This window comes from Apiospora hydei (genome assembly GCF_038363865.1).
Source record: "Apiospora hydei strain CBS 114990 chromosome Unknown utg000007l_segment0_segment0, whole genome shotgun sequence".
Lineage (NCBI taxonomy): Eukaryota > Fungi > Ascomycota > Sordariomycetes > Amphisphaeriales > Apiosporaceae > Apiospora > Apiospora hydei.
This window is the reverse complement of record NW_027117366.1, coordinates 2,825,026-2,841,457: the sequence shown is the minus strand read 5'-3', so window position 1 is coordinate 2,841,457 and position 16,432 is coordinate 2,825,026. Positions and strand designations below refer to the sequence as shown.

Genomic DNA, 16,432 nt, shown 5'->3' with positions numbered 1-16,432 from the left:
GCATTGCAAAGACCGGCTACACAATGTTTTTCCCTCCACGGAAGCGATTAGCGAGGTTCTAATGGGCTACGTCTGACCACCATCGTAAGCGGCGCATCCGAATTGACGATGCTCTGCCTCATACGGAATGGCGTTGCTTGGCAAAGATAAGGTGCTTCGTGAGACAACCTTATTTGAACAGTGCGTCATGGGATGTGTACAGAGCAAAGTTCAAGCCTGGGCTCCGAATGTGAAAGCCATGCCCTTACTGCCACACAGATGATTATCCAAGCCATATGCAAAAGCTGCCTGAGAGAAATGGCGTGGAGGAAGCTATGTTGGTGAGAAAGTTCAAAACACGTGACGATAAGATAACAGTGTTTCTGGCAAAGGCAAGTACCCGCGGCCTGCCGGGAATGCCAAGCGGGAAGTGGGTTGGTAATCGATCAACAATCAAAATACTGCAAGCGTGCTGGCGCGTCCAGTTCCGGTTCCCTGATGTTGTCGTCCAGTCTTGAGAAAATCCCGGATCGTCTCGAGTCAATTCCGCCCGAGCCTGTGTGAGCGACACGAATTCTTCCTGATTTGTCCAGTGCATGCACCACTTCGCAGCGCATTGCCAGTTTAGCGCCCGATATGGCTCGATTTAGAACACACTTGGCTGCTTGGGCGCCTGGCCTCCGAAATGTGTGTTTTTTTCTTCTCTTCCATGACGACAACATCGAGCACCACACCACGTCTCTTCCGCCGGTCGCAAAACTTTTCAGCCTATGGGAGGCGTTCGTGTGAAGAAAAGTGATTAATCGCTGCCGGCTGATGTATGATTTTGCGGCGGGCAAGGTGACTTGATTAGTGGGTGCAGAAGACAGGACGACAAGTGCACAACTCAACAACAACTGGAGATGATACCGAGATGCTGGTTCAGGGCAGGCACAGGGTTCTCTGCATTAATCACAGAGCACTGTAGCATTGGTACCTGAATTACGTGGCGAAGCGCCAAGTTGCCCAGTTGCTGAGCGGTAAGCCAAAGCCTGTTCCTGAACTTGCTGGCAGAATTGATTGACTCTTGACTCGCCTCGGCTCAGAAGTGCCAGGAAATTACTGGTTCGACGTGTGCACAATGCAACCCCCAACTAACGCCAGCCCAGACAGCCAGGGGGCAGTTGCTTGGTATTCCTTGAACACTGGGCCTTCTTGTTGCTTGCTAGCGACTGGGCTGTTCCTGGGGACAACCAGCGCGAGCACCGCCAGCAAACAGTCGACTTCCTGACGTCCCGCTGCAAGATTGCAGGTGTGCCGCCAGTGTCTTTGCCTAGGCGCTACTGATCCTGTCCAGGGGCTCCTACAATCTGAACAGGGGCATGTCCACGTCACCCACTCAGGGCTGCTCAGGGCTAGCTAGGCCCAAAATCAAGGCAGCGGACGGGGGGCCGTTGAGGCTGAGCCGTCGGCGGCCCGGGAATACGAGAAGCACTAGTGCCGGCAGTTCCACTAAAGCAGGAGCCAAAACTGGAGATGGTGTTGACGAATCCCTTCCCTTTCGGTCATTCGTCTCGGCCCACCAGAAGTCCACATCCGCCAACTCCATTGGCTTCATTTCTTTTCCCCTGCAAGCACCATCCGAACCTCATGCGGACCACAGGGGCGTTTGGGGCCTCTCAGAAGCCTCTGGCAATGGCGACAGGGAATCGTTCGCGTTCCGATCTTGGATCCCGGATGAGATCACTTTCGCTTGGGCTATTGGCCCTTCTAGAACCCGCTGATCCCTTTTCTCCCAGTCTCCACGCTCTCGCACAATGGCACCTGCGCCTTCCTCGGCCGACACTTCAAATAGAAGCCCTTTCCGCCCTCGACAGTCGCTATTCTTTTTGGTCCTCACCACCAACCAGGGTTTCTTCACTGACAACTCTAACAGTCATTCATTCGTTATCTCCAACTAATACAATCGTTTGTATAATATCTACATAATCAATATGCGTTTCGCTACCTCCGTCCTCGCCCTGGCAGCTTCTGCCAACGCTGCCTGCGTCAGCAGAAACCACCCTGCCAACGGCTACCCCGTCGCTGCCGCCCACAACGCCGTCGTCGGCGGCCCTGCCTCCAACTCCACCATCAAGGCTGCCAGCAGCAGCAGTGCCATCGCTGCCGCTGCCTCCAGCGCCCCGGCTAAGCCCCTCGGCCAGAGCAAGGCTGCTGCCATCCCCGTCCAGAGCAAGGCCGTCGCCCCCAACAACATCAAGGGCTTCAACTACGGCGCCTTCTTCTTGAACCAGCAGGCCAAGGTCCAGAACGACTTTGCCTACGAGTTCAACCGGGCCAAGAACCTGCCCGGGACCAGCGGCTGGAACAGCGCCCGCCTGTACTCCATGGTGCAGTGGAACACTGCCAACGATGTCATCCAGGCCATTCCCGCCGCCATCGACACCCAGACCACCCTCCTTCTGGGTATGTGGATCTCCGGTGGCCCCCAGGCCGTCGACAACGAGATCGCCGCCCTCAAGAAGGCCATCGACCAGTACGGCACCAGGTTCACCGACCTCGTCGTCGGCCTCTCGGTCGGCTCCGAGGATCTCTACCGCCAGGGCGCCGGTGAGATCGGCACCACCCCCGAGTACCTGATCGAGTGTATCGCCAAGGTCCGCGACGCCATCCGCGGCACCGCGCTCGAGAGCACCGCCATCGGCCACGTCGATACCTACGACTCCTTCGTCAACGGCAACAACCGCGCCGTCATCGACCACATCGACTGGCTCGGCTTCGACGGCTACCCCTTCTGGGAGAAGAACAACCCCAACAGCATCGAGAACGCGCACGAGCGCTTCTACGAGGGCTTCAGCAAGACCAAGGCCCTGGCCGGCAACAAGCCCGTCTACGTGACCGAGACCGGTTGGCCCGTCGTCGGCAAGCAGCAGGGCGCCGCCGTCGCCAACGCCGAGAACGCCCGCCGCTACTGGAAGGACATCGCCTGCTCCCTCATCGAGAGCGGCGTCAACCTGTGGTGGTACGACCTCCAGGAGTCCCAGTACGGCCAGGCCGAGCCCGACTTCGGCATCTTCCCCGCCGGCGATCTCGGCTCGCTCCAGCCCAGCTACGAGCTCACCTGCTAAACGAGAATAAACCAAACAACATATCAAAAAAATCAATATCTTTTTGGTTAGCGATATAAAACATATAGACAGACATACATACGTAATCTAATTATCGCATCAATCTGCACTTCAAGACTTTTGATATGCCGACTCTGTGACGTGACTATTGAAGCATCGCCCGCGCTTTCGAAGTTGAATGATACCGACTTGTCCTACAGCCCTTCTCTGTCCGATTGCAGGAGAATTTATACCGAGAATTGACTTATCATATACATAACCTTTCATTTCATTAGCTACCCTATCGTCACTCATTCATCAGCGAAACCCAGACCTGACGATAGCCACCTCCCCATTCCTCGGACACAGCAGCACGCCCTTCTTGTTGAGCGCCAGCATCTGTAACGACGTGGGGCTCACCCAGTCCTTGGGCAGGAAGAAGTGCCGCTTGTGCTTGCTGTAAGTCAATTCCATCTCCCACGTGCAGAGCCAGTACTGGTGGTCCAGAAACACGACGCGATCCTGGAAGCAGCCCACGAGCTGCTTGACGTGCGGCGTGAGGCCTTGGAGTGTCTGTCGCACGGTCGCCGCCGACGATGAGGAGGAGAAGATCCCTGGCATCTTCTGGAGATTGAGCAGCTCGAAATCCCGGCTGTTGCCCCGCTGGGAATACACTTGGGAGGCATCCGAGGCTTCCAGGAGTTCGATCAGTACCCATTGGTCCCTCACCTGAACCGTTTGCTGTACGGTCCTGGCATTTCGCACGATGGGCGGCGTCGAAGCCTGTTCCGTTTTGTCTGACGGTATTCCGCTGACAGGTTCCAAGTCTTTCCAGAAGTACTGCTGCTGGGAGTGGCCGTCGATACAGATGAGTACAGTGTGGTCCTTAGGGTGGTTCAGCCACGTCCGCCCTTCAGACACGAGCGTCTTGCGGCATATCTCCTTCTTTTTCTTGAGGCTGAACAGGCAGATGTGCGACGAACTAACAATCAGCAGGTTGCTGTCGCGGTTCCCGAACAGTACCTGGCGGACGACGTCGTCGTCGTCCATGCGGAAGTCGAGCACGGCGAAGACGGCCCATTTGTCCTTCTCGGGCGTCGGCGGCTCCAAGCGCTTGATAATTACGCGGCCGGAATCGTCAACGGAGGCCAGGTACTTGTCGGAAGCGGACCAAGCTAATTTTATCACGGAGGACGAAGTGGCGTGGTTGACGACCTTGCGCGACTTGGTCCCGTCTGCGATGTGGTGGATCGTCACCGAGCCGTCCTCCTTCCCCACGCAGTAGTACTTATCGGATGAGTCGCACACGAGGGAGGTCACTGGCACGCGCGAGTTGTCATCTGTCGCCAGAACAGGCTCCGATGTGATTGTCTCAAAGGTACTCGACATGTCGTCCCTGTCGATATTGTCCGCCCTGATTAAGGCGTCGGGCTCCCATACGTTGCAGAACGAGCCGCGAAGGTCATAGAACCGGGCGCCGTCGGGCGAGAAGGTCAGGTCTGTCACGAGCTCGTCGTATCGCATACGGTACATGAGCGTGTACCCCGGCGTGATCCAGATGCTGATGGTACCGTTCACGTCGCTGGTGAGAAGGAAGTTGCCGTCTTCGCTCATCGTCATAGCCCGTGCCGCCGTATGGTCGTACACCATCTGCTCGTCATCCATGGCGTTCCACTCCACGATCTTGGTGTCTTCGTAGAGTATGAGCAGGTGGTCCGTCTGCGTAGGGTGCCACAGGCACACCTCGGGGGCGTTCCATGCGTCGCCCTCCGAGGCGGAGCGTAATCTGTCTTCGGCCAAGACACATCTTCGAGGTGGCGTGTAACTCTCTAGAGACTCTTGAATGTCCCACACCACTAATGGTCTTCCCCGAAACACGATCGCCACTTGGGTGTTGGACCGATTGAAAGTGATCCACCTAGCGCAGCTAAAGTCCTGGGAAGTCTGGTCCTTGGCCAGAAAACTCGACTTCAACTCCTCGGTCTCGAGATCAAAGCACTTGATCTCGCAGTCGTCATATGCGATCCATAAGTCGTCATCCCTCCCGCCGAACGAGAGGGCTTTGGTGTGGTGGTGACGATCCTTGGGTAACGTGTTGAGCTCTTTCCCGCTGATCATGTCCCATACCTTGGTGGTTTTGAAGCCAGCAGTCGCGATGAGGTTCGAGGTCCTGCTCGCTGCCATGCTGGTGACATATTCGTCGTGTTTGATATTCCGCAGCTCTTCGAACGTTTCAGCGTGCCAGACGGTAGCTGTGCCACCACTGGCCAACAACGTGACAAGATAGTGGTCCTTGCATAGCAGTTGGGTAGCTATGCGATTGTCTCCAAGATTCAACCGAGCTAGGCAGTCATCCCAGCCGTTTGAGGAGACACCCCTGACAGAGGGGCCGCCTTGACTGGACAGCCCAAACGTCTTGGCGATGATGGAGTCCCTGGGACAGAAAGGGACTATAAGGTTGGCAATACACGCCGGGTTCTCGAGCATGTTGGCGCCGAATCGCCCTACCACGCGGATTATGTCGTTGGCCCATTGTCGCAACTCATCTTCCCCAGCAGGCGCGAAGCTCCGTGGGGGTCCCTTTGCTGCCCTCTGACTTCTCCTTTTGTGTAGGTCTTGAGGTATTGCGCTGATCGGACAAGGGTCCGAAGGTGCCCTGTCAGTGCTACCCCTTGCATCCACAATAGGCAATGTTCTTCGAGAAATTCCAAAACGCTATCAAGGAACTCTTCCGACTCGGCCGAGGCCAGGCTTGCGTGGTAAGCCCACTGACTCAGGGCATATAGCAGGAATGGGTGTTGCTCGAACATCGGACTATCCGAATCGGTCTTTTGCTGCCGCGAGGGCTGGGCCGAGTTGAAAATACGGCGCCATTTGACAGTGTCCGAGAGGATTGTTATACAAACAGTGGCAGCATGGGCGTGCTCATCATGCTCCGATATTGGTGCGGTGCCCATGGCGCTGTTATGGAGCAGGAACTTGAGTGCAGTCTCGTGGATGAGTGTGACCCGTCCCTTTTTGATGGCAACAAAGTGCCCGCAAATCTCTTCGGCCATGAGCCCGAGGTTGAAAAATCCGGTAAACTCTGGACACAAGGCTACCTCTAGCTCAGCAACGTCCAGCGGCTAGAATGCACAACAAGCCCAGGTCAGAATCCGCATGGCCATGTCTCTCGTTTTCTCGGGCTGGTTGGACACGTTCTGCATCATCCGACGATACAGCGCTTCCATACCAGCGGGAAGCTCGTTGAGGGCTGATCTGATGTCTTCTTCCGTGTACCAATCTCCTTTCAGTCTGTCCAAGGCGAGCTTAACCCAGAGAAACGAGCCCGATGCTTTGGCAACGATTTGCTGGACAACATCTTCTCTCGCGTTGTTTGCCGTCAGAGATTGGAATTCGAGACACCACAGTACGGGCGTAATTGCGGATATCGTCAGCAGTGTCCCCAGTAGCGATCTTTTCGTGAACGACAGTTGGCAACAAGTCTCCAATATCCTTCAAGATCTCTTTTGTTGCGCGGCTGACGATGAGAACGTTGATGTTGGTAGCCGACCGGATTTTCGAAACCAGCTTCAACAGCCCGATCGGTGATTCTGCTTCATCCAGTCCGTCGATGACCCAAAACAGAGGGTCTTCCAGTGGCAAACGAAACAGCAGGCCTTCGAACACCTCTCCCAAATTGTCGAAACCTTTTCTTGGTCGAATTGGATTCCACTGGCGTCACTGAGCTCGACTAGGCGCGACAGGAACAACTCCGATGAAACAGCAACTTGATAAGCTATGCTGCGCAGCATGTATTCCAACGTCTTCTTGACTTCGTCGCCCGCCAAGAAGAAGCGGTGCTGGCATATCCCAGCATAGGACTGATTCTGCAGGTGGTTGATGATGAAGCTTGACAGTGTAGATTTCCCCGAGCCTGGGTTTCCGGAGATCCAAAGGCATCTAGATGCCTTTCGGCTGTTGGTAGCCCACGACTGGAAATTCGCCCGCTGCAGAAGCCACTGGCAGGATCCCTTGTGGAGCTTCTCGCTGAAAAGCCTGAACTCATCATCGTGGTCATTCTTGATGCCTAGGATAACACCAAGTCTGTTGAGGTAGGATTCTTGGTCAATATCTGGCGTACTGGATTGGACATGCTCCTCGGAGGGTATTTGTAAAAGCGGCTGCTGCGGAAAGTAGTCTGGACCAGTGTGAGTCGGAGTCCATATGTTAGGATCTTTGATACATACCTTTGGGTTTCTGCTTTTCAGCCATCAGGGGTCGAGTCAGGAAGCGAAGGACGTTGGTGACATTGGTGAAGTTTGAGTCAAAGGGATCTTTGAACTTGGCCATTCCATGATGATTAGCCATTAGGGAGCTCGATGTTTCTCCCGGGTATTCCAACAGGGCGGAGTCTCGTTCAACAATCTAAGACGGAGTATTAGCACTTTGTTTCAGAGAGTATCATGAGGGTAACTCACCAATTTCTTGATACCACCTCCTATACTTGTTTTCATCGTCTCATAAAACGATACCAACTCTAGATCGCCGCATATATGGCGAAAATACTCGTTGATATCCTGTAGTGCTCCAGAGTTCTTCTCCAAGTCGGCAACGAAAGCCTTGGAGCCGCCACCGGGGGCTGCCTTCAAGATGTTATTCAACGTCTGTGCTAGCTGCGACCCTTTATGGGGGTTGCGAGGAAGACTATTGCACAAATTCTCGTGATCATGTCGGTGTACTGAGGGTCAGTCTTGCCGAGTATATATGCCTACAAAAGTGAGAATTCGGATATAGCATTAGAATAAGAGAGGTATGGACCTTTTTCACCACGAGACCCCCATGCTGTGGACGACGAATATTATAGGTAGCAATGGCGTATTAGCGTAAGGCGGCTACTTGATCCAGGAAACGTTCTTACCGTGCCTATTGGTATCTTGTCGGTAGTATTCTGGCCCGAATATGTTTTCATCCTGAACAGAAGATCTTTCGCAAAGTCGAGGATGTTCACAGTAGTATACGGTCCTGTCAGTCTGGCATCGTAGCCATAAGTAAAGACGCGTGACCTTGAGAGGTCTGATTCGTTTGAAAGCCACGGTATCCAGAAGTTTGCTGGATCTCGGTCCCATGACCAGGTGGAAACAGACGTGCCACCGAGTCCATGAACGAAAATGAAATCCACAACCGGTTCTTCAAAGGCGTGGACCATTGTTAGACCTAGCGGATTGCTCGCGGTAGAGCTTGTTGCCGATGAAAGCCCACTACCTGCAGTATTGACTCGAAATGCTGCCAGGTTTTGAGCCTCGGGGATGGGAGAAACCAATGTCTCATAGCCTGGAGGCCCAGAGCCTAAAGGCGTGTATCTTATTCCAGGTTCTGAGGCATGTCTTCTCCAATGTTCATTCCTTGCATTATCTGCATGATCAGACACGGAGTTTGACCTAGTGTCAGGTGGAAAGCCGCTTGTGCTCTCGCCAAGGAAACTTGACTCGAACTCTTTATCAGAGCGACGAGCCACCAGCTTGTCGACATTTTTGCGAAACTGCACGAGCAGTATGCTCAGTTAGCAATGGGTAAGTACTATAGAGAGAGATTTGGAAGGTTCAGGTGTCACTAACCCGGTCCATTGCGACTGAGCAGGATTTCAGGAGGGACAAGCTTTGGTTGATGGAGAGCGAAGTATCACCGATTGATGCAATAAGTCGAGTACGGTCAACCGGAACACCCGCCTAAATGTTACTGATCCACCACGCGCCGCCAGCCTTTTCAAGACAGGCTGCAAATGGGCTGTCTTACTTCATTATGCACTGCTCTCCTTTTCCGAGAGGGTGCTACCCGCCCGAGGGTGCGGGGTTTGGGCTTAAGATAACCTGGCTGAAACTGGAGGCGACAATTGGTTGGTTGGTTGACATTGCATGCATCGCTGCCTTGGCCGATGCGACCATGGGGCGTCATGATAAATAATACAACCTTACCATCCCGGTAGCCCATCACTCGGGAATCACACATTGCGGATAGGCGTGTGTGGGCCAAGTACCAATACCACACGGTACATCCGGTCCGAACGAAGGCTGCGTTGTCGCAATCCCACCCGTCGAGCCTTTCTTCACTCTTCCGTATATAGTTATTTGCCTGGGTGTCAATCTGCGGCAAAACCTGATACCAGCATCGAGGCTCTCCAGCATAACATCCACAACTACCCTGCGATCCGTGCAAGTCCCGTGTCATTCATCGAGATGGTGCATGTACTCGAACACGCCCAAAGCCTAGCCGGGGCGTTCGAGCTGATCGACGAGGATGTCCGGCGCTGTTCCCAAGCCTTCATCAGCGAGCTTAGTAAGTGGAGGCGCAGCCGCATCGCTTTCGTGCCGCCCCCGCCACTCACACGTCGACAGGGCTGGGATTGAGGGAGAAAACCCCCTCCATGTGCCAGATTCCCACCTTCGTCACCCAAATAGCAGGCGGCCACGAGAAGGTAAAGGATGGGCGAGGTATGTTGATCCCAGAGTCACCTGCTAATGGGCGACTCCCCAGGGCATTTCGTTGGGCGTTGATCTGGGCGGCACGAACCTGAGGGTGTGCTCAGTCGAACTCCATGGTGACACGACGTCCACGGTGCTGCAGTCGCAATTGCCAGTTCCTCCAGACATAATGGTCTGCGACCAGGCTGCGCGCCTCTTCTCCTTCATCGCCAACCGCATAGAGGACTTTCTTGGGACCTATCACCAATCTCGCTTGGATGCTGTTGCGAACGACCCCGGTACCCCTCCCCTGAGTTTGGGGTTCACATTCTCCTTTCCGGCCTACCAAACAGCCCTTGACTCTGGCATTTTGCTCCGTTGGACGAAAGGCTTTGACATAGCCGGTGCTGTGAATCAAGATGTATGCAAGCTTCTGCAGATGGAAATCGACATCTTGAAGCTACCGGTGAAGGTCGCAGCATTGGTAAATGACGCCGTCGGAACCGTCATGTCCCGGGCATACAGCCTTCCACCATCACATGTTCGCCCGATGGTAGGCGCAATCTTCGGAACAGGCACGAACGGCGTTTACCTTCAGGCTCTTTCGGAAGTGACCAAGCCAATCGAAGGACAGCCTGAGCATCCTGACCGCTCTATGTTCATGAGCACCGAATGGGGCTCTTTTGATAATAAGCTTGCAGTTCTGCCAGTCACCCCGTACGACCTTGAGCTCAACGCTTTCAGCGTCAATCCAGGAGACCAGATGTTCGAGAAACGAGTGTCAGGGATGTTCTTAGGTGAGTTGTTGAGGCTGGCTGTATTGGATCTTTGCAGCGACGACCAAGTGAGACTATTCAGGAACTTCGATACCCAAGACCTGGCCGTCGCAAAACGATGGTCGGTGGATTCCTCCATCGTCTCGGTTGCAGAAGCGGACAACTCGACGGGCTTGTCCGTGTTAAGTCAAAAGATATCCGACACCCTCGGCATTCCAGAGGATTATGCCACCGCGGAAGATGCTCAGGCTGTGAAGTTGATTGCTCATGCAATTGGCACTCGAGCAGCACGGCTTGCCGGTATGGCTGTCGGGTCCGTCATACTTCAGGGCCGGCTACGGGAGAACCAAGGCGCAAATTCAGACACCGGACCAGGAAAAGGGGGCACCAAGGTTGACGTTGCTGTCGATGGAAGTGTGGTTGAACACTACCCAGGATTTGAGGTCCACATGAGAAACGCCTTGAAGGCCCTTGACGGGATTGGTGATGAGGGAGAGAGTAAAATCATCATCGGCCACACGAAGGATGGGTCTAGCGTGGGAGCAGCCATTATCGCCCTCTTAGCTACAAGAGATATCTGAGGAAATCAAAGCCTGCTATACTTATCGTTCAATAAGATGGAACTACTAGAGTGAGATACACCGAACCAGAAGAACGAAATGCGTCCGCCTGTCCCACCGCTATCTCGTGTTCTGAGTGGTTACCTTTGAGGCCACATTTGTTCTCCGAATTGCTGCCCGGCTTACAGGCATCACGTCAATTACCACCATCAATCTTCCTCCTCTTCCTCTTCCTCCTCCATCTCTTCTTCGTCTTCCTCACTCTCGTTGGGACTCTTAGCAGAATCGCCCACAGCCGGTCTCTTTGCGAACAACTTCATCTCATCTGGACAAATCCGCTTGCAAAGCTCCTTCAGGTCCCCAAACACACTATACTCACTCACGTTAGTCTGAATGGAAGAGGGAGGGTTCCTTTTTATAGATAGAGAATCATAAAAAGAAAGAAAAGCAACCGGATCAAATTCACTTACTATTGGCGATAGTTGCTACCGGGAATCAGCAATGCCGCCGTCACGTTGAATCTTAGGGAGTAAAGCAAATTCCTCGAATCCCAATCCTCCTCTGATCAAGCATCGTTAGTAAGTGGGATCACAGGATAAGATGGTTCATCAGACTAACTGGGTTCACTGGCGGGAAAATGACGTTTATACGTTCTGATGTACGTTTTGTCGCTCAGTCGATGCCGCGAGGTCCGCCAGTTGCCCAGCTCGTACTCGTTGTGGGCGTAGAAGGCGCTGCCGTCGAAGATGAACGGCTTCCCCGTCTCCATGTCGGTCGCCGTGTTGCCGTCCCAGACGTTACCGTGCACGAGGCACGGCTTGATGCTCCGGCCCTCGCTCTGCAGCGGCCCGAGCAGCCGGCCCACGCACTTGTCCAGCACCAGGTCGGCGTAGAAATCGTACTCGTCCCACGGCGGCTGCTTCTGCCGGTCCTGCTCGAAGACGTGGGCCAGCTGCTTGCGGTAGAGCACCTCCCACGAGTCTTCCCACAGGTCCGTCAGCTGGGGAGACTTGCTGTGGCAGGTGGTCGTGTGAAAGCCGAACCTGCCCGTCGGCGACACCGAGCGTTTGTGCAGGTCGGCCAGCCTCGCTACGAAAAGAAGAGGCTCTGGCGGCTGCTGGCCAACCTCGCGAAACTGGGCGAGGAGGAAGTACTGATCAGGCCCCGGGGTAGACGTATACTTCCCCCAGGCTAGGGGCTCGGGGCAGAAGAATGGCGAGACTTCGTGGATTGCCTTGTCTGATTCGAACTGGCCCTCAATCATTTCCCGGTCGCATTCGCCAGTGGTCACCTAATAGAGAACCTCAGCAGATCCATTCAGCCACTGACGAGTTTGTGAGATAGGAAACCTGCTGCGACATGCACTTTCCTTACCTACCTTGAGAAAGTAGGTGATCATTTCCCCGCTGGGGAGCCGACACAGCAGCTTAGCCTGCCGGGCCCATACCCATTGCCCATATGCATGGGCAGAAATGACTTCGGTATTCGGGACAGGCAGAGCTGCATGATGGGTGCGATTTAAAACTCATTAGATTGGCTTAAACGATTTAGCGTTATGACTTGACATACACTTCAAGCAGGCTTCGTCCAGTTCGAAGTTGCGCCCGGCAAGGGTTTTTCCAAGGCCATCCGTCCGTGGAGCCATAGTCTTTGGTGGACGTGGCAAGCATAAAGGGGCTAACAGAAGGTGGCGTTCTCAGCAGTCTGGGCCTTGAACATGCCAGTGTCACGGCGATATCCGATGTAAAGCCAAAAACGTGTTTGAGCGACTAGGCAAAGTTGACGAGTCTCCAGATGGTTAGAGAAGAAAAGCCATATTTGAAGTTTGTCGGCGGATCTTGCCTTCAAGATATCAGGAGTTCAGAAGTATCTCGACATACATGTAACGTCTCAGAGATATGGGCATCCCTGTACCCCTGCTCAATAACTTGCACACAGCCTGCAGACAGTGTCACGCCAACACACCAATGAAACCTTCACACTTCTGCCATAAGCGCCCCTAGGCCTGCAAACCCCTCCTGTAGGACTTTTTGTCCCGCAATCTCGTTTGCAAAGCGAAGCCTTTCCGCGCACCTCCAGTCCTGAGAATGGAAAAGCATGCCATAGAGAATGCCTGCAATGAAAGTGTCTCCAGCACCAATTGTGCTATCGGATGATGTCAAGTCAGCCATCTCATAAGCCATAAGCTGACAATAGGAGGAGGAAGCCTTACTCGACAACTGCGTCATCTCCGAAATGGTGCGCGGCTGCATGATGGGTCATGCCTGAGACAGGCTCGTACGCCCATGCACCATCCTCGCCCCAAGTGCAGCAGAGTAGAGATCTGAAAATCAATTCAGCAGAGGGACCACGTATCGAGTAGGAGGGAAAACTCACGCTCGCTTTGCCAACTAAGCCTGGGCGTACATGCAGTTTATCGCGTTCGGATATCCATTTCCCTGCAATTGCTTGAGCTTAGAAGTGACGCCGCGGCTGAATAGTCACTTTCAGCACTTACCAGAGCCCAACTCTTAGAGAAGAAGACAACGTCAGCATGAAGGGCCAATTCTTGCAGGCCTTCTCTCGCAGGATTCTCCAGCTCTACACTGATCTTGACACCGGGGTATTGTTGTCGCAAGTAGAGCATGCATTCGAGGCTCACGTCGGGAATCCGTCCCTAATGAGACTGGTCAGCAATAGATGGCTGGGGAAACCACCGGGTAACCCCTCCTCTCTTGCCTCAAAGTGGTACCACACGGCTTCGTTGCCCAGAGTGTCCGCAATATCTTTGAACTCGGCGCTGGTCATCTCCTGTAGCGCATTGTAGTTGATGATGGTCCGGGAAGATGTTGCTGTGTTCCGAATTATATAGCTGCTCGCTGGCTCGACTTGGTCTTCGCGGTAGATGCAATGTCTGAGGACGCTCTGACCCCCGAGAGACGCCTCGATATCATTGACCGCGGCAGCATCTCGGTTGGGCAAGACGGCGACCAAGTTGGCCTGAAGCTCAGCAGCCCCAGCCCGCTGTTCAATCAGTTGCTGGAGAACTTCGATAGTGTTGGGGCAATTCCCGCCTCTTCTGCGGGCGATGCTCGAAGCACGCAGCTTCTCGTCTTCTACGACGAAATGCGGGATACTGTGGGAGATTTAGTGGAAATGACTAGGCCATGGCACACGTTGAGGGTTGCGCAGTAGGGATTACCTGAGGATTGTATCCAGATAGCATGCACCGACCCCTACAAAATGCTTCATATCTAATTCGATTCACAGTGACGTTTTGTTATGACTTGAAGATACTGGCATGCTTTCGGAGGACTGCTTGGTTTGTGAGATGTAACACGAGTAAGAAGTTACAGTAATGCGGCAACGGTGGCTAGGGGTGGCTTTACGATGCACACCGACAGCTCCACGCCACCCTTTCGTGGTTCTCGACGGGTATTGGAGACCTCCAACAGTTTCAACAGCATTACGCTCCCACAAGTCCAAGCGAGCTTATCAGATCGAGCCTGTGACATCCTTTTGAAAGACAGGTTTAATGTAAGGGTATAATCGCAATGTAAGCTTATATATCCTACACGCCCCATAACCGAGGCATTATCGACGCTGAGTCTATTGTTGCTCTTCTATGTCTTCATGACGTGCGACGCTGCCGTCCCTTTCGATTGCTCGCTTGCAGCGTCTACTGATGCTGTGGGCTTGGGCGCGTCCTCTACCTTCGGCTTTACTTCTTGTGGTGTGCTCGAGGAGCCGCCAGAAGACGTCTCTGTACCAGCCACTGCTGCAGCATCTCCCTGATTACTGAGTGAGTCCTTTGCCGGCAAACCTCCCTCACCAGCCTCCTGACTTGTAACCTTCTCTTGGCTGTCCTCCTTATTGTCTTTCTCAGCGCTTCCTGTGCCAGCCGTTTCCGCCGGAGCTGCCACTGTCGGAGCCTCTTTTGTGATCCCAGCCTGTCCGTCGTCGTTAGCGGTAAGGTCCTCGTCGGCCTGCGGTCCAGATATATCCAACCTATCCGCCACGCCTTGCACCAAGCGCTCCATTTCGTCGTCCATCTCGCGCTCCACGTTGCTCTGCTGCATCTGTCGGTCGGCTTCCTCATCGCCGACCATGCCCCGCCACAACCGCTCCAGCTCGTCCCGCCAGCCCAGTTCGTCGGCCAGTTTCCGGACGCCGGAATCGCAATCGCCCAGGCATATGACGTCGTCAGCACGGTGGCCCAGCGTGCCTACCCGCTCCTTGTTGAATAGTACTCGCGGCGTGACCTCCCGAGCCATGTCAGGCAAGCTGGCGAACGGGTGCACCGTCAAGCTTGTGCCCAGGATCAAAACGAGGTCGCTTTCTGAAGGCACATCCCGGTTGTCGAAGAAGGCGGACGGCAGTTGCTCGCCGAAGAAGACAATGTCAGGCTTGACCAAGCCACCACACCCTTTTGCTTGCACCGGGGCGGCTGGCCCTTCTCCACGTAGGCGGGCATCTCGTCGTCGGGGAACTCGGTCTTGCAGTCGATGCAGCGCTGTGTGGCGAAGCTGCCGTGCGCCTCGACGATCAAGTCGCCCGGCACGCCAGCGCGCCGCTCCAGGCAGTCAATGTTCTGGGTGAAGAGCATGCGGAGGAGCTTGCGCTTTGCGAGCAGGCCGATGAAGGCATGGCTGATGGTGGGGTGAAATTTGCCGGGGTACAGCTCCTTCGCTAGCATGTAGAAGGGGTAGGGGTTCTCGCGGAAGTAGCTGATCTCGAAGACGGCTTCGGCGTGGGGCAGGTTGAGTCGCGCGAGGTTGTGATAGAGACCCGTCTTAGGCGAGCGGAAATCGGGAACTGGGAAGGCGCAATGGTTAGTTATTGGCGGCACTAGCTTGAACATCGCGCGACATGGACCTCGAAAAGCGCGGGGCAGGAGCGATGAGGCGCATTGAGAGACTTACTTCCTGCAGCAGTGGAGATACCCGCGCCCGTCAAGACGACAATGCGCTTGCCGCCGCCATTTCGGATTTGGTCAGCGACAGCACGCAGACTGCGGTTCTTGAGAGTCTTGGTTGGGGTGTCCGGGTCGATGAGGGTCGAGTTCTCGTTGCCCATCTTGCGACGCCAGTCGGATCGAGGACGCGATCCTTTCTCCTTGTGGTGGCGGTCCTTGTTTTTGTGTTTCCGACCTATGGTGACGACAATTGAAGGAACTCGATGGGGGGAGACTGTCGGTCAGTTCGCGCGTCTGAACTGACTGGATAAATACCTGGGGAAGAAGGAGGACCTTGGATCTATGACTGAAGTTGCTGTAAGGATGTAGGCTGCAGCGTTTTGGATTGGGATGAATTGAACATTGAAGAGCTGCAGAGTTAGGTTACAGAGAAGTAGCAAGTCGCTGCCTGATTCGCGAATTGCGGCACAGATTCGTCTGACGTTTTGCCGACCCTGCAGAAGGCTTGGTCAATTGATGTGGGGGTGGGGCCTCAAGGCCTCGAGGGCCTGCACCAACCACCAACCGCCCCCAAAAAGCTTTTATCTTATCGCTAAGCCACGCCCCCTGAGTGGTTCAAGTTGCCCCTATCCTGATTTTGACATCACCATGTCGGTGATCATTACTCCCCATGTTCGACAACACCACACACCATCAA

General features: G+C 54.4%; 6 protein-coding genes across 6 annotated transcripts; 2 read left to right on the top strand and 4 right to left on the bottom strand.

Annotated features, from left to right (window-relative positions):
• Positions 1-1,952: 1,952 nt before the first annotated feature.
• PG997_009976 (glycoside hydrolase family 17 protein) lies at positions 1,953-3,086 on the top strand (the record flags this gene model as incomplete). Its single annotated transcript, XM_066814291.1, has 1 exon — positions 1,953-3,086. One exon carries the CDS (start codon positions 1,953-1,955, stop codon positions 3,084-3,086), a length of 1,134 nt encoding a protein of 377 aa, XP_066666253.1.
• A 297-nt stretch (positions 3,087-3,383) lies between these two features.
• PG997_009975 (uncharacterized protein) lies at positions 3,384-8,671 on the bottom strand (the record flags this gene model as incomplete). Its single annotated transcript, XM_066814290.1, has 9 exons — positions 3,384-5,657; positions 5,735-6,190; positions 6,263-6,415; positions 6,471-6,779; positions 6,836-7,245; positions 7,295-7,472; positions 7,526-7,690; positions 7,966-8,586; positions 8,663-8,671. The coding sequence occupies 9 exons, from the start codon at positions 8,669-8,671 to the stop codon at positions 3,384-3,386; spliced, it is 4,575 nt and encodes a 1,524-aa protein (XP_066666252.1).
• Positions 8,672-9,280: 609 nt separating this feature from the next.
• Positions 9,281-10,862, top strand: PG997_009974 (hexokinase; the record flags this gene model as incomplete). Its single annotated transcript, XM_066814289.1, has 3 exons — positions 9,281-9,380; positions 9,440-9,519; positions 9,579-10,862. The coding sequence occupies 3 exons, from the start codon at positions 9,281-9,283 to the stop codon at positions 10,860-10,862; spliced, it is 1,464 nt and encodes a 487-aa protein (XP_066666251.1).
• Positions 10,863-11,454: 592 nt separating this feature from the next.
• On the bottom strand, positions 11,455-12,105 carry PG997_009973 (uncharacterized protein; the record flags this gene model as incomplete). The annotated part of the gene is made up of 1 exon (XM_066814288.1): positions 11,455-12,105. One exon carries the CDS (start codon positions 12,103-12,105, stop codon positions 11,455-11,457), a length of 651 nt encoding a protein of 216 aa, XP_066666250.1.
• A 712-nt stretch (positions 12,106-12,817) lies between these two features.
• PG997_009972 (pfkB family kinase) lies at positions 12,818-14,072 on the bottom strand (the record flags this gene model as incomplete). The annotated part of the gene is made up of 5 exons (XM_066814287.1): positions 12,818-12,986; positions 13,054-13,164; positions 13,307-13,497; positions 13,578-13,956; positions 14,023-14,072. The coding sequence occupies 5 exons, from the start codon at positions 14,070-14,072 to the stop codon at positions 12,818-12,820; spliced, it is 900 nt and encodes a 299-aa protein (XP_066666249.1).
• Positions 14,073-14,443: 371 nt separating this feature from the next.
• Positions 14,444-15,896, bottom strand: PG997_009971 (NAD-dependent deacetylase sirtuin-2; the record flags this gene model as incomplete). The annotated part of the gene is given in 3 exon segments (XM_066814286.1): positions 14,444-15,226; positions 15,241-15,635; positions 15,743-15,896. 3 exon segments carry the CDS (start codon positions 15,894-15,896, stop codon positions 14,444-14,446), a joined length of 1,332 nt encoding a protein of 443 aa, XP_066666248.1.
• Between the last annotated feature and the right edge of the window lie 536 nt (positions 15,897-16,432).